The 17,403-nt window shown below is 38.2% G+C and overlaps 1 protein-coding gene across 4 annotated transcripts; it reads right to left on the reverse strand.

Annotated features, from left to right (window-relative positions):
- Positions 1-1,010: 1,010 nt before the first annotated feature.
- PCNX4 (pecanex 4) lies at positions 1,011-16,155 on the reverse strand. 4 transcript variants are annotated; one of them, XM_085315059.1, is made up of 11 exons: positions 15,837-16,153; positions 12,356-13,082; positions 10,570-10,749; positions 9,964-10,478; positions 9,047-9,147; positions 8,774-8,896; positions 8,152-8,515; positions 5,391-5,494; positions 3,910-4,946; positions 3,173-3,359; positions 1,011-2,708 (listed from the first exon to the last, which is right to left on the reverse strand). In XM_085315059.1, exons 2-11 carry the CDS (start codon positions 13,042-13,044, stop codon positions 2,457-2,459), a joined length of 3,552 nt encoding a protein of 1,183 aa, XP_085171185.1. In that variant the 5' UTR covers positions 13,045-13,082; positions 15,837-16,153; the 3' UTR covers positions 1,011-2,456. The 4 variants fall into 4 exon arrangements, with proteins under 4 accessions (XP_085171185.1, XP_085171186.1, XP_085171188.1 ...); XM_085315060.1 differs by lacking the exon at positions 15,837-16,153 and adding an exon at positions 15,324-15,601; XM_085315062.1 differs by lacking the exon at positions 15,837-16,153 and having other exon boundaries at positions 12,682-12,781.
- Positions 16,156-17,403: the final 1,248 nt, after the last annotated feature.

Genomic DNA, 17,403 nt, shown 5'->3' on the forward strand with positions numbered 1-17,403 from the left:
ATACGTTATGCTTATGAGCGCTATAGACAACACCAGGCTTGAAGATGCACTAAATTGCTGACAAATTGAGGAAACACTCCAAAATAAACAGGACAGTGCAAAAAGCACACATGCAAAATAATGCACTTACAAGCAATCCAGAGGCATAAATTTCTCTTATAGACCARTATGCTGTTAACTAGTCATTCTGTCAAAAAAGAATCAGACCAGGATTATAGAAGATCATAAGCAGAACATGAAGCACAGTCATACTATTACAAAACCCTTAAACATAATGGAACATGTGAACATCAAGAGATGATTAAACAAGGGGCTATAGGACGTGTTACCTGCAGTAGTAGGGGACTGGATTTTACAATGCATTAGAAACTTCCTAATGCTACAGTCTTATGCGCAAACATGGATTGAGCACATAACTAATTCTGTTGTTCCATCTGGTGCCAATCAGATCTGTGCTCTCTTGTTACCAGCTTTCAGGAAAGGTGGATGGAGAGAATCAAAGGAAGACAGAGCAAATGATCACAGTTCTTTTCATTCCTTTCTCCAAGAACTAGTTGATTCAGTTTACTGAAGACAAAAAACAAGAACAGAAATTATAACCATCTTCAAAAAAGATCACTGGTTGCGGGGGGGGGAGGGATTAAATTCTCTGTATCAACATAGAAGAAAAGTAGCAAGAGGCTTACCCTGAGGCAGGGAGGTTTAAATCAGATGGGGGGGGGGGGAGAACCCTCCCACAAAATAACWAAACTAAACAACACCCCTACTAAAAACTTTCCAACTGCAAGAATGGCAAAGACCTGGAGAGAATCAGCCAAGGAACTTGTGTATTGAAAGTTTTCAAATAGCCTCAGTATTGGAAGTTTTTAATAAGATTAAATAACTGTCTGGAATAGTTTAKTTAAAACAGATTCTGCCTTTTGACAGGGAGCTGAACTAGGTGCTCTCTAAAAGTTCCCCTTTTCCATGATTCTGTATTTCCACATACAGTTCACAGCCAAGGAAGGTAGTTTTAGGTTATCAGCACTTTCTTGTTTATTTATTTTCTCTGCACACCAAATAATCACTTCCTAAAGGTTGCTTCCATTAATGTTCTRTGTGTTTTTCAAACTGTGAATGTTAGAGGGTCCTGTCACAGGTTTTGAGAGGTGTTTCCTTACCACTTCCAAATACTTACAAGGTTTGCGTATTTCTTTAAAATCATTTATGGTCACTGATCAAAAGAAGCCGTTATTAGCCAAGTATGGTCATGTGACAAGTCTTAAAGATGAGTCATGAAAGTAATAAACATCCTCTAAATTACACAACACTTGAGTGTTCCTGCTGAAGACCCATGAACGTACTAATACTGTACGGGGCAGATCTGATTTAAATTGCTTCTATAGCGGAATTATTTACACTCTGCTCAACATATGCCAGCAATACCTACATTATAACTACTAACCTACTGAGAAAAAATTGATGTACTAATGACTGGTGGTAATGCAGCCTGCTACGAGAACAGGATTAACAAGCCACTGGAGAGATGACCTGAAGTGATCTGTAATATTGCCAAATTCTATTCTAATCTCTGCTAAGGTTTTTTTAAAAAAAAAAAGGTGCAAAAAGAGCTTTTTTTTTTTTTTTCCTCCCCCCCCCAATCATCAGGCTATCACTGTGATTGTGGAAGACCATTTAGTGATGTGAGCATGGGGTACACACAATGACATACACACGTGGATTTTGGAAGGCGGAAATACTACTAATCCAGTTAAATTCCCTCTCCCCCCTAATTACACATGTTCACTTTCTCCAGTAGATCACATAGATTATTTACATGTCAGAATGCACACTGTTTTATATAAACTCTTTTTGCCCCCCCAAACAAGTACTTGGTAAAAATTCTCCTTTGCTAAAGCTCAGCTGGTAACTTTTGACAACTAAAGAAGATTATCTAAAGCCATATATTATAACAAATGCTAAGACTGAGCTCAATACAATATAAAATGTCTAGAATAAAAAATTTCATATAAATAGTCATATGTACACTTTGGTTACCAACTCTTGTGGTTGACAGTACTACAGTGAGCTGTAACTTGACTATCAGTGCAAGTCACCTGTCCAACTATTAAAACAAAAATCAGAATGCACCAAAAAAAGTTCATGATCAGAATTYTGCTGCTCTTCTCTGAACAGGAGAAGAAAGCTTCAGCATCTCTTGGTTTGTCAGCCACACAGGGAATAGCATCTCAAATGTTCCAGCACCAAGAAAGCAGAGTTCAAAACTTCCTGCCTGCTGAAGGTTCCAGCTAGCACCATTTCTGTGCAAATTACTTACGCTGGTTTGGCACTGCCATCCAATGCCATTTTGAAAAACATCTTATCTGTAGTGTACAAATGTAGCATGAGCAATTGCTTCCCAACAAGCAAATGAAAAATACATAAAAAAGGAAAAAGAAAAAAAAGCAACCAGCAGTCTAAAATAAAGGCACATGCAGAAGTTCAGATGAGTAAACAGGGTATCCAAGAGGGGGGTCCGCAGCTTGCACAGTGAGGTTTCGGAGAAGAACGGGGTGTGCCTGGATACTGTAGCGTTCTTCATCGTCATTGGTAGCATACAGCAGCTCCCAGGACAGATTTGCCCACTGACCTCGGACAGCTTCGTCATTAAGTTTTCCCACTTGTACTAACAATTCCTGAAGAGTGAGCACTCGCCCAGTATAAATTCCCTTCAAAAACAAAGAGATCAAAATGTTCAGTACATTCTCCAAAAGCATACACAAACGTTTCAGCTACAAAGCACTATGTGAAGCTTTGGGACTCAACACACTAAGAAAATTGGCCATACTCAGCAGCAATAAGTGAAGCTGACTACAGTCTAACGACTGAACATGCAATCCTGATTTAATACCACATGCACTGAGAGACACCACCAGTCTGTGCTGCTGCATATATTTATGAACAGCAGAGAGCATCAACAAGCTCTTGGTTCAATACTGCAYTGAAAAACAATCAGCAAATATTGCCACATCTGAAACAGATGCCTCATGATTTTCACCAACAGTGATGTGAGCTCGTCTAGTACAAACAGAACCTTTGGCTGCAAAATCTTCAAGTTTGAGGAGATATAGTAAAACACAAGCAGCAGAAAAAACAAACTTTGATCTTGCTTACTAGYCATTTCTCTACTTACCATGTTTGGATCATGCCCCAGAGAAAAAAGGTATGGCTTTTCTTGAAGAATTGCTTGCTGCCACTCATGATCTGACATTAGTCCAATGTACCAATCATTTTCATATTCTTCCAGATAGTTAACTAGCTCTTTGAAGCTCTCAACTGGACCCAGACTTGCTTTGTCAACCATAAGTTTGAAAGTGTATCTGAAAGGCACAGAAAGCCGTACTGTAAGTACTGCTGCAGAAGATAGAAGAAAAAAACCCTCTTTGAGTTACAAAAGGCAGGAATACACCATCAAATATTATCAAGCAGTAGAAAATTAAGTTACTCTTTGTCAGCTGAGTCACTAGAAGTTAGTATGAGCATGCTTTTAGCTCACCAAGATGTGATGTAAAAACACATTCACTCAAACATCTTTTGCTCACCTCAAATACCACTGCCTGATAATGGAAAGTGCAAAATTTAATCTCATCACAATTTTCTTACATTATTTGGACAATGAACAACGGGTCATTTTTCCCTACTTAACACAGTGGATTTCCAGTGCAGAAGGGAAGAAGGAAAAGGTCTCCTCCATATCGCAACCTTCACTACCTGAGGCTACAGGCAGTATCATTTATGCAGAAAGAAGCTACAGATATCTTTAAACTGTACCGTTTTAAAATGTACTACACTTTATGAAGTGGTATTTACTTTCAAAGCACAGGACTCTCTATATCATTTATCTAATCTCTGAGATTTTTCCTTTTTTACCTGAATGCTTTTAATGCAAGTTGGAATAGCTCTGGTTTGCTGGTTAGCCAGTCCAAACCAAYGGACCATGGAATACCACCGGTGTACGCTCTGAACACATGGCTAGGGGCAGGCACTGTGTTATCCAGTCCAAACAGCCCAAAACAACATGACAATACACCATGGATGTATAAATCTTTCAAAGTTTTGTCTTTCATAAGGTCTTCAAGTAAACTGTAAGGCTTTTCTTTCAGATGAAAAAAGTCCAGTTGACTCAAAATGAAATGGTACCATTCTTCTGGAAACCTCTGCCTCATTTCATTGATTTTGGAAATAGGTATGGGGGCTGTTCTCCATTCTGCAGGGATACTTAATAGCTCTGAGTAGGAGCAACTAAATTCAACCAGAGGTAAAACTTCTCGCTGTTTTCCTTTGTCTACAGCAGGAAGTCCAAGCACAACAGCCCTGTATAATTTATCTTCTGGTGACATTTCTTGTAAAAAATCTTGGTTCTGTGTTTCTACAGACCCTGGAATAGACAAATGTGTTTTTGGTATAATTCCTAACTGCCTGGATTCTTTTCTATCTTTCACTCTGCCACTGGATTCAAGATCAAAAATGTCACTATCATCAGTCCAGTCCTCAATTGTGTCAACACTAAAGCTATCTCCATCCCTCAGAGGCCTGGATCTTTCTATGGCACTACTGTGCTGATTTTCTGGAAATGATCCYTTTTTGTTCTTGTCTGCACTGTCCAGGTTTTCCCACTTTCTTGATTTTTTATAGCAATACTGAACAAGCATCCATACAAGCACTTTAATGAAATCATCTTTCAGATGCTTTAAATTTTCATGAGAGTCAATTATTCCAGACAACACACTTCTGGCATCTGAATACAGTCTCACAGGTAGAACAGTACAAGGAGTCAAAATGTTTCCAAAATGGTGATTAAGAGAGACAATCTTTGTGTGCTCCTGATGTTCGAAGGCCATTTCAAAAATCTCATCAACTCTGTGAGCTTCAGCAGCATGACAAGATGTTTCCTGCAATTCTAGCCCCTAAAGCATAAATGAAAACAATCTGGTTTTAGTCTTCACCAATACATATCCTTACATACTAGAAAGCTCTACTTTCTTGCAATAATTTTTTTCTTAACAAATGAATATATGCCAATATATTGTTGGTATTTTCAGAACTGAGTTACCTGCCAACTTAACTAACAATCAGATCGCTACCAGAACACTCACTACAGTATTTGGCATAGATATGATAACTCTAACAAACAAACAAGAACTTTGCTTCATACTATCTTATTAAAGATGGTATGTGACAATAAGAAATAATTCACACATTCTGATCATCTTGACTTTTTTTTTTTATGACTTCTTAGATTTCATAAATCATCTGTATGGTTTATATGTTTTAAAAACCATATGGAAGAGCATGTCAGTTGAAAGATTAAGAAATATCAATTAATAAGTCAGTCCTCAGCATGCAGTTACCTTAATATTAACACCACAGTAAGTGAAGCCCTTTTCTAGCACCAATATCCACATCAGTCTGTCCTGAAAACGGCACAGGTAATGTGATCCAGGTAGAGAGAGACCTAGATAAGGAGCCAAGAAAAGTTTATAGTCTGGTTATAGTGTGGCATTATACTGATGAAAACTTTTTCAACATGCCAACTGAGGAATTCATCTGCATACACACAACATTTTTTCATTAACATCAAATAAAACTGGTTAAATAGTACCTAGAATCTTATACAAACTAGTTGCAAAGCTAGAGCTTGAAAATGTAATGCTGTCTTTGGAAAAACTGTCCCCCCTCCGAACTGCAGGACTAAATTCAAACCGGGCTTCCATGATTAAAAATCCTCTTTGGCTGCATTTCCAAATGCACAGCTGCCACTGATCTCATCTGGAGATCTAAAATTCGTACAACTGCAGAAKACATTAAAGAATCATCATCTAGGATATAGATTTCTAAATGGATTTCTTCATGTTTACTGTGGAGTACAGAGTTTATTTGTTATAGGAAAAGTAAGAATATAATTCAAGAGAAGTTGGTACCTCTATGGTCAGTTCCTAAATTAATTTGCCCCTATCTTAGAATGATTAGAAAATATTTCTGTAGGATGCAAAATCCAGAGTTTAAATGATTTTCAAAGTTCTGTTTAAGTCTCAACTTACCAGTGAGGTAATATCACACCCATTTTACAGACATATAAATAGAGAAACCATCAGAAAAATGAAGACCTAATATTAAAGAGCACCATTTCTGAGTGCTCATCTTTAAACATTTGTGACAGTATCACAGACACTGAACACTAACAGTAGATACAACAGAAATCTACAGGCTTTTTTAAGCACCTCTGAAAAGAAAAGAAGGAAAAAAAAATCTCCAAAACCCACCACCTGGTTTTAAGTTTGACATCACCAAAAATAGACACCACCCAAATTAACTGGAATTTGATAACTAAGTCCTGAACAACTTCTAGTCAAACATCAAATTAACTAGTATTAAAAAAATCCCACAGACTGGCTCTCACAGTAAAAATCAAGTCATTCTTATGTCCAAAGAAACACGGTATTGTTTCCCTCTTATTTCCATAAAAAGACCAATGCAAAATTTCCTAGCAATTGCTGTTTTTACTGTCATTCTCTTAAATTATTACCTACTGTTACCTTCTCTAGTACAACAATGCTATTCCTAAGCATAGCAAGGTACATTTGCTGCCAGTATATGACTTGCTCCTATTCTCACTCATGTCCACTGATCACTCCAGTGTGTGGAGAATTTTAGTTTTAAAATACTGTAAGATGAAATCAGTGAAACCAACCATTAGGCTATAGCTAAATATTTAACTAACCTTTTCTATCCCACTGAGCTAATGAAGTGCATTTTCTTGCTAACATTTTACAATTTACATTTTAATTTTTTTCCTTCTAACTATCAAAGTTACTAAAACACTTTTACAGAGAAATAAGCATGGTTTTAAATTAAAATAGAGACACACAAAGAATTACCTCTTCATAACTCATCTGAGAACATAAAATTACTTCCTGCTTGAAGACATTCACTCACAGATTTTTCCATTAAAAAGATGACCAATTTCTTCCTAAAGATTAATGTTTAAATCATTTAATTTGAGGCATACAGGCCACCACATGGTAAAGATAGCAACTGGGAAAAACATATAAACAAATACACATACATATACATACACACACACACACACACTTGACTGATGCAGTAGGCAAAGCGAAGTTTCTCTCTCCTTTGGTGGAAAGAGGCTTCCAAGTTTTCCGAGTCTAATACCTCTCTCAGTACCAAAACTGCAGCAAATGTTCCCTAGTTAAGTGCTTGGATTTTTAATTCAGAAAAGACTGATTACTGTTAACTTCCTCTGTCTTTAAATAGTTGCAAGCCATTTTCTAGGAGGCTTATGTAAGTATTTGTCTCTTGTCAAAGAGCAAACGATGTCTTCTTGCTTATTTAAGTTATACAAAGGTTGTTTCTCAAGAAAATGAACTTGCAATTTTGGTAGTGCTTGTGTCACCAGCTGGGAAGAAGACTCAGTATTTGTTCACCTCTGTTTATAGAATTTTGTGAAATACCCATGATGATGCCTTCCACAGGTTTCAAGACTAGATCGTGCTAGTACAACCCTAATCTAACTGCCTGCAAGAGAAGTGCCATGAAGTCTCATCAACTGGGTCTGGTCTCAACTGCTTACTGCTAATTCAACTACATACTTCAGTCCAGATTCATCCTACCTAATTAACCTGCCCCTAATCAGTAAAAATTATCTGCTGGTCCCTTAAGAATGGGACAACTGCAGAGAAAAACAGATACAAACACACCCACGAAGATTAATTTGACAACACTCCATCTTTTCATTGACTGTCAAGAGCAGCCAAATTACCCGTACTCCAAAGGCATCTCAATTTATTGTCTGTAACTAGGTGGGAGGAATCCATACCATCTGGTCTTGTTTAGTATAGAAACGTAAATACTGTTTCATCATTTCATTTCTCCTTATTTTTTAAGGAAAAAAAATACAGAATTATTTTCTTACAAGACCAGAACACAATGAAAGGTGATCATTTTTCCCTCAGGGAAMAATCTCTGAATATTACATTTAACCGATGTTGTGAAACTCGATTTATATCAAAGGCTATGATTCTCTTATTCTCCAGTAAAATAACATTTCTTAAAATATTTAACTGCATTCCTTCATAGTGTTGTTAGCGTACCTACCTAGGCTACCAGCTGCTAATGCAGACTGAAGAGCAACAGCCAGGCTCGGAACCATCTGCTGGTAGTAAACAGTGTCAGAGCAAACACATGCTGTAGTGCCCACAGGTCCTGGCCAGCTTCGGATAGGCCTAGGAAAGCCTATCAAAAACACTGGTAGCGTGAAGAGCGGCAACAAAGGAGAAGAAAGTAGTGCAGAGATGGCAATGAAGGCCAACAGGATGGGGAAGAAAACTGTGTTGAGTGTGATTAAGGTAGCAGTAGATTTCCGACGCTGTTTTTTCTGTGTCCACGATGTCAGAAGAATGGCTATGGCAAACTGCAATTTTGAGACAAACTGAAGCAGTCGATCCCGTAGGATACCAACCTGTGAGACAGAAAACAAGCACGTTTATTTGTATTCTGTATTTTATCACATCCAGCACTACAAAAGCTGTCTATCTAGACAAGTTTTAAGGAAACGAAGTAAGATTATCATTGACTGATAGCAGAGATAATGTCTCAGTACATAGTTTTTCAGTCTTGATTTACTAGGTCCTAGACCCTAATTCYATATTGCGGCACGGAAAGGAAACTAAGAATTTAAGGGACAACTATCTGCTTAAGGCTACACGATGACAATTACCAGTAGGAGTTTGATTCCGGTATCAAGGCTCTTGTTCCACCATAGGTCCACATTAAACACTAACATTTGTGTTATTGACACAACCACTATGTCCAGTAGAGCATTCTCTGTATTCTGCCAGACCTAAGAGAGAGATGTGTCAGATGTGCGTTTAAAATGTGTCTTTTCTTAGCTTTTTTGACCTGGAATATATCTTCCAAGTCACTTTAATGCTTAAATCATGCAGAAGAAAAAACRTATTAAGCTGAGTAACATATTTAAAATTCAAATTACCATCCTAAATATTCTTGTGAATCCAATGCAAACGGACACAGAATGAAGATTTTGTAGGGAGTGGTCAAGTGACAGGAACGCTATCATAGCAAATGGAGACACTGTAATTGAAATAAAATAATCATCAATTTCTTTGCAAAAAATAATTAAAATCTAGAGGTAAGCAGTGCAGAACAGAAATCTGAACATAAAAAGAGAACTCTTCCAGTCATATAATTACTGCAAAGTCTTCTTCCTACWATATCTCCAAAATATTGAAATTAAATAATGTATTTGCACTAATGGCCCAAAACTACAAACTTATGCCACATTTAATTGTTAGTTTTTTTAAAAAAAGTTTCCCTGATGATGACGGAAATACTCAAATAAGTAAAAATAAATCTAAGAAGAGCATTCATCAATCCACTTCCCCAAATTGACACATCTTTATGAAATTAAATAAATTCAGATTAAATTGTTTCCTCCACAGTAAACATATTTGTCACTAACTTTACGAGAAAGGGGACTGTGCCCTTTGCTAGGAAGTTGAAAGAACCTATTATTTAGTCAGCTAGAAGACTTTCAACACACTTTTGTTACCATCTTTTTAAAAATCTACAACAGTGACTTCTCAAAAATGAATGTCGATGTTGTAACTAAAATCCTTGTAAAGGATGTAAAGGCCTTGGTTTCTGAGCTGGACTTTTTAAAAACCTCAACTTTCTGGTCTGACCTCTAAAAAATAAACTTATCRCTATTCACTTTCAGATATTCTAAGCCAGTAATTTTGACCCCAATGCAACTCAGCAGAACATCAATATTTCTATCCATTTCATTTTTCTTAGTTCATTCATAGAACCTTGCATATAGTAATTCTGATTTGTTTCATTCTTCCTATAATCATCATCTAACAAACAACAGATAGTGGGTGTTCCTACCTAGTGTTAGTAAAATCCTCCTGACAACACCAACTTTCATTAGCCTTCTTTGCTTCTCCATGAACACAGTCACAGTTCTGATATCCTTTGGATAAAAGGGGTTTCGGAAGATTCCAAACAAGTACACTCTCTGAATCTCTCTAAGAATCCACATAATTATGAGTAGTATCATCAGAATGTAACTTGCTATAGCCTGAGGACTGGCTTTGGAAAACGATGAAAACCCAGCAAATTGATGCAGCAGGCTAGCTTCTATGAGAGCAAATGTCAGTACAGTCAAATAAAAAATGAATTCCCTCCACCCAAACTGTATCCTAAGGCCTCTGTGTATATTTTTAGACTTGCTGGAGGCTAAATTGCTGATCATGGTGTTTTTGAAGGCAAAACCAATCTCACTTAGGTTAAGACTCAGTATGAACCCACATCCAGTCATGAAGAGGATCACACCGAGAGTGCTGGGAATGAAATACGATGCTATTGCTGTTCCAGCAGAAATGAGAAACATTACTAATAACCTGTGAAGGAGAAAATAAAGAAGATTTGCTTGAAAAGAAAAAGGTTATAAATGATATTGATACATTTCATTGTTATAGAAACAAGATTTACTTTGCGTTACTGGACAAAGGTGAACCTCCTAGTCCAAACTCCAACAGTTGTTCCATTCCCCATAGAAAAAGTGCATCAAGTGGGGGCAGAATTCCCAATGCCCATAAGAATGGCAGAAAAAGAAATACGATGTGCAAAATCTGGTTCATCTGTTCTAGAACAGGTGTGTTGACAGCAAACCTAGATGAAAGAAGAAACGTGTTTAACTTCTGTGAAGGAAAAGATAGCTGACACATGGCAACAGTTTGTTTAACTAATACAGTAAATTCAGAAGTATAAATATTACATAAACCCAATGGATATTACTTTAAAGGAAAAATAAGGACAAGAGATTATAAGTTTAATGCTTGCGACAGTAACACAATAATTAGAACTTTAGAACATAGGCTTATTTTTCATTCAAAAGATTCATAGCCTCCAGATTACCTAGAAGAGCCAAGTGAATTAAGTGTCCTAATTATTTTGATACTATTGTGATAATACACTCAAGAAACACTTGGGGAAGAAAGACGTCCACAGTCTTAGAGACCTCATCTGATTAACAAAAAAGTGCTAAAGTATTTTTTAAAATTACAGGAATACAACATTTATGTAAGCCTAAGACATAGGTTGCAAGAATTAATACTTAACTGGCACATTGCCTGTATATCAGGACATAAACTCTCTTTAGGGATATAAAATGTAATTTTGTATATAAATGCTTTTATATCTTTCTGCAAAAATACACAGATCAATATTGTAAGTCTGCAGAAACTGCAGGGCCATACACTACTTRTGGACAAGATAATTTAAGTTAAAAGATGGACTACTAACACATTTCAGTTTTCTTTACTTCTTACTAAATAAATAAGTAATCCTCGAAAGAATTTTGTCAGGAATTTAAAGAATGTTTGAGGTTTCTCCTCATGAAGTAAAGTGGAAGAATCTGGGGTCCAAGATCATGTGTATAGTTCTCATTCCACAATTGAAGGGGTAACTGGGTAAAACATTATTAAAAACATCCCCAAGTGCAAAACTAGTAAAATAAAACATGCCTTTTTTTAATGCATTTGAAATACCCCGACCATAAAACATGTACATGTGAAAGTGATGTAAGTATCACCTGCCAAAGAACATAGGAAGTAAAGTCAAAACCTCAGTGATTTAAAAGATTCTGAAAATGCTTTAACCAAAACATTCATCTGAAAAGCTTAAAAGATAAAACAATCTCCTACTTGTAAACTAATACAGTTCTACTGTACTACACACCACATCTAAAAATTCAAGTTCAAAATCCATATAACAAAGAGATATAGCAAGGTTCGCATTTGCTCACTAAATCCAAGTTTTTTTTTTTTTTTTTTTTTTTTTTTTNCCTTTCTACAGAGATTAAAGTAGAAAATATTCATTGAAACCTGGATTTAGATCCAGTCCTCCTGAAGTCTGCAGTGTTTAGATCTACAGATCCAGAGCAGGAACATGTTTTTTTGAGAACATGGCTTCAAAAAGGATGTTAATGCAAATGTTTTGTAAAATAATACTGAAATCATCATTACCAAAGATAGTGTTTGTAACTGAGAACTGCTGAGGGTCTTCCTAACTTATGTGAAATGCTATAAAACTTAAAGAACTTTTTACACACAAAATAGAGCATCAATTTCCACAGCACACCCTTCCAGGCTTCTTTTGGAGTTCTACAGCTGATTAGTTTCAAAATAAGTTTTCTTCACAAAAATCATTTCAACTTTCTACAAAAATACATAAAACAACCATTATTTTCATTAGCTAAATGTTGTATTAAGTTTACCTGTGTGCAAGATCCACTGCAATAAAGACAAAAATATAGAAAGGTCTCATCAGAGCAGTAATTTCGTAAGTATCCAGTGCTTGGAAAGTAGCTGTTTCAGTAGCAGTATTTATAATTAATGAATACTCTCCTATGCATATAGTCACCCATCCAAATACAAAGATGACAACAGTTCCTCCAATATTACTATATAGCAAAGTTAATCTGTTTGGCAGCAAATACCAAGTTCCCAGCCCACACAATACCCCTGCCAGAAGAGAATGAAATACAGTGTTGATTATATACTTCTTGCCAGGAATAATAAATTTTACTGTCTCTGAACCTACACAGCTGGAAAATTCAAACTCATCTTCATCTGTTAGCGTATTCTGAATTTGCATTCTTTCTACTGTCACTGTCTTCTGTTTTGCATACAGATTTGTCATTTGGAGAATAAGCGCAGTAACAAACATTAGTCCTCCTGAAAGTGCTGCAGTATAATAGTCTTTCATAATGTCCAATTGGTACAAAAGTGTTCCTACTCCTCCCAAAACCCATGGTATCAAGAAAAGAATAATCTGATTCACGTATATGTAAGGAGGGGCACAATAGCCTAATTTAAAGCGGGGACCTCCCAGCACAGTTTGCGGAAAGCGCTTCAGGAAGAACTCCTGTTTGTAATCATTAAGTAGAGGTACATCTGGACCCATTCTTATTACTCAGGAATGCTGGATGAATATCATTTTTCCTGTAAGAGAACAGAAAGAAAAAGAAGGAAACATTACTAGGTCTAGCATTCAAAACTTAACCAGTAAATTCTTCTGTCCTATTTTCATTTACCAAGTCATAGTGGAATTCTGACACGTTAGTGTTAGTAGACAGTATCTTAAACCATCTATAGACTTTCCTAGAATACAACTCCTAAGCAAACACCTAAAGTGGAAAAAGACAATATATTTAAAAATAAAGAATGTATTAATGATCTAAAGCTTTGTACAACAAATAAAATACACAAACTATTCTTGGGAAATGATAAAATAACTCATTTCTACATAAGAAAACCTTTCTAAAACAGAAAGGTTTTTGATCCAGCTTGATTCCAATCACATTTTGCTAAGAATTAATTCTGTTAAGGACCTCCATATACAAGTAGCTGAGTAGAAGAAGAGTCACTAATTTCAGTGACTATCCACATAAATGCATTTATGCAAGGTTCCTGCAAAAATCAAAGCCTTATCAGATACACTAACTGCAAAAAATCAGTAGAAGCCTTAAAAATTGTTTTTGTACGTCAGCATTTTTATCACTCTCTCTACACAGCCTACTCACAGAACAGGATCTTACTGTTCTTACCACACAAGACATAAAACAAACAGTTCAGTTTCTACCTCCCAAAGCATGTAATTTAAATATAAAATAAAAAAGCAGTATTTGCAAGTTGTAGCACAATCAGCATATATTCTGTTTTATACATCAGTAGAGAAAACTGAAAAAAAAAGGAAAAGAGACATCTGTAAATCTTTACAATCAGCAGTGTCAAATAGAAATCAGATATTATACCCACTCAGAGGATCATGCAATGTAGAAATAATGATTGTAAGAAGGTAATTAAAATAGCCAAACATAACCTTATGCTACCAATCACAAAAGCAAGAATCCATGGACGACAGGCGCCAATACTCAAGCTAAGTCATAGGGTGAAAAAATAGCACAATAAATGTATTGTGAAAGTACTTCATTAATAATAAAAAAGGAGATGTTGGTATGCATTAGAAGATGTGCAAGTAATGAAATTCTGCTTTCTTTCTAATGGACATGTATAATCTCACAAATTCCCATTAGCCATCATTGCTGCTATACTAAGAATGAAATATGACTGTCACAGAGTTTCCAAACTAATGCAATCCCTTCTTTCTGTAACACTGAATGCTTTTAGGTGTTTTAAAGCACAATTTTTCTCCTGACATTTAAACAGACATCAATCACTTGACTCTGGGTAAATACTGGTCACCATGGAATTAAGTTAGAAACAGTACAAATAAGAATATTAGTGGCCATTCATACACATTATCACGCCTGGAAATTTGCTTTTTGGGTCTACTAAGTCAATATACTCCAAAATGAAAAGCAGGAGCCTAGAGGCTCCAGGACTACTATGCATATACACTCATATACACTTTTTTTTTTGGGGGGGGGGGCATAGGAATTCCAAACTGAAATTGAAAACATAGTTTTTTTGGTCACATCATTCTAACCCATTAAATGTTTTTTAATGGAAGGCAAAGACAGCAGTCAGTCACAAGGAAAGTAACACTCTCTACATGTTGACACTGAAGAGTAGAATTTGTAGCAGTTGGCTCAAAAATTTGTAAATGTAACCGGGACACGCCTGACCAAAAATCGTTTTCGGATATAATTAAAAAAATTCACAATCCAGCCAAAACTTGCTTATAAACAGTTTAAAGGATTGCGTATGTATGAGACTAAGTTACTAAGAAGTTATTCGCTGTAGAAGTTTTGTATGCATAGAAAGGAAGTTGAGTTTTAAAGGAATCATAAAACCCAAAGGTGCATTGTTTTCCACTAAAACCAGCTTTCTGGCAGCATCCCCTCCCCCCCAGCTTTTCTGAATTTCTCTTCTCTAAAAAGGGCGAATTTTGTTTCAAGTTCTAGTTTGCATTCTTGTTTGTTGGTTTATATTGCTAAGAGCACGTTAACAAAACGCGGCACCTGGCTTCAATGCACATTCCTGACGTACAGGCCTGGCCTGACATGGGCGACCTGCCCGTTACCCAACGCTCCGAGCGGCCACAGGTTGCCTGCACCAGCRGGGAGCTAAGCAACTGAGATACCATCACACAGGTGATGACCCAACACCGTGAAGCTGTTTGAAGTTCTTGCAACACCCTCTCCGCACAACCAAAATCAGAGGGTTTTACATGAAGCACAACAAAGCAAATTGCACTCAAATTCAGGCGGAAACCCGCACCAGGGCATGCGTTTTCCTCGAAAAACGCACATCATCCTTCTTCGCAGGTACCCACGGTCGGTTGGTTAAGCGCCGTGTGATTTTATTTCGAGCATCACCCGCGTGGAGATCTCAAGTCGTCCAGGCCGCCGCAGCGCACCCGGCTCAAACACGCACCTGTGTCCCCGTGGCCACCTCCTACCTGAGGAAACCTCTGCGCCTGGCCAGAGGGGCTGTCACCCCGTTAAAAAAAAACGCAAAAAAGTGGGGCAAACAGGCACATAGATAAGAAATCAGTAGGAGAGCAAGCGTGCCTGTGCTGCTTTTAACTGCGGAGCGGACGGCAGGCCAAGCCAGGCAGCGCCCGGCCCGCGCAGGCACGAAGCGGGGGCGGCCGGCGCTGCCTCCCCTCAGGGGCCGCCCCGACCGCCGCTGCCCGCCACGGGGAGGCCGCCACCGCCTCCTGCTGCTCCAGCGAGGGGCCCCGCGGCTGCTGCCGCTGTGGCGAAAAGCCGCTGCGAGGCGGGAACCTACCTCAGGCCCAGGCTCGGGGCAGGGAGGAGGGGACGGGACTGAGCCTGCAGCCCGCGGCGGGAGGAGGAAGAGGAGGGAAGATGGCGGAGCTGCCCCCGCCTCCCCGCTCCTCAAGGACCCTCCTCCCCGCCGGCGGGGCTCCTGCGCCCGGGCGCTGCTGCGGAGGCGGAGAAGGGAAGACAGGAGGAGAAAGACGGCGGGGCGGGGATGGCGTCGAGCAGAGCTGACGGAAGGCGATGGCGCCCCTCCTCGCCCGTCTTCCCCTCCGCCCTCGGCGGCCGCCATTTTCCCCGCCGGAGGGAGCGCGGCGCGGCGGGGGGAAATGGCCACGGCCGCCTTCCCCTTCCTTCTCCTCCTCCTCCTCGGCAGCGCTTTGCTTCCCCCACCCCGCGGCAGGCGGGAGCGGTGTTTCCCTCAAAAATCGTGTTATTTATTTATTTATTTACTTAGGCACCGTGTGTCCCGTGCGTTACGAGGAAAGGGCGCAGCCTGCGCGCAGCGTGTCCGGGCCCTGGCGCGCCTTCAAGCAGCGCCGCCTTCCCCTGGACGGGCCCCCTTGGCTGAGGAACCGACCCCCGGACACCTCTGTCTTCCTCCAAGTGTTACTTACCCTTTTGATAGTTGGCRTGAAAATGTCAGAGAATGGGTTTTTACAGCATTCGTTGTTGCTTCCTTTGACAGAAGTATAATACCAACAGAATTGCTTTTTTTTAATTCTTAAAATATTTAGCATTGATATTCAGCACAATATTCCTGTATATTAAGTCATTTAATATCAATATCCAATGCATAACATTCTACTATATTAAAATATTGTTTAAAACTTTCTTTAATCTAGAATGTTAATGGTCGTCCTCTGTTCATAGCTAATTCAAGATGAGACTTATTGGTTCTAGCCTCATGCATAGGAAAATGCAGCCTTAGTTTTCTTGTATATGAAATAACCTTAAACATTCACTGGCGAATTGAAATTTAATTCCAAATACTGCACTACCACCCTTCAAATTGCACAATTAAACACTGGCAATACTTAACRTAGTGATCATGGTTTATATCTAGTAATGCTCAAATGTACAACTCACTGTAGTCAGTAGAATATGCCTATATCTATCTTAACATCCATGTCCTATCAAACACTAAAAATTCTTAGAAATATTTATAACCATTTTAATGTAAATGGTAATAAATTTTAACCCACAGTGATATGCTTAGAACTTAAGATATACTAAAGGAACTCTTGAGGTCAATGTAATTCTTAAAAGGAGCATCATAATGTTTCTGTAGGTGTGTTATTCTTTAGTCTTCACAGATAATAAAAAGGCATTTAGATTGGGGTATCCAGTGTAAAACCTTGGAAACACTACCAAAGAAAAATGCTGTTTTACCTTTACTGAGCTTCTTTTAAATGAAGGTCAATGGTACAAATGATGCAAGAGTCCAGCCAACCAGAAGACAAATATAAGTATCTTAAACTGTCTAGTTTCTCCAGGATCCTTGACTGAGGTTTATTTACTCTGGCCTTGAAATGTGTCTTGCAATCCTATTAAAATTAAGTATGTGTTTGCCT

The sequence above is a fragment of the Rhea americana genome, unplaced genomic scaffold, assembly GCF_003343005.1.
Source record: "Rhea americana isolate MKP2758 unplaced genomic scaffold, rheAme1 scaffold_42, whole genome shotgun sequence".
Classification (NCBI taxonomy): domain Eukaryota; kingdom Metazoa; phylum Chordata; class Aves; order Rheiformes; family Rheidae; genus Rhea; species Rhea americana.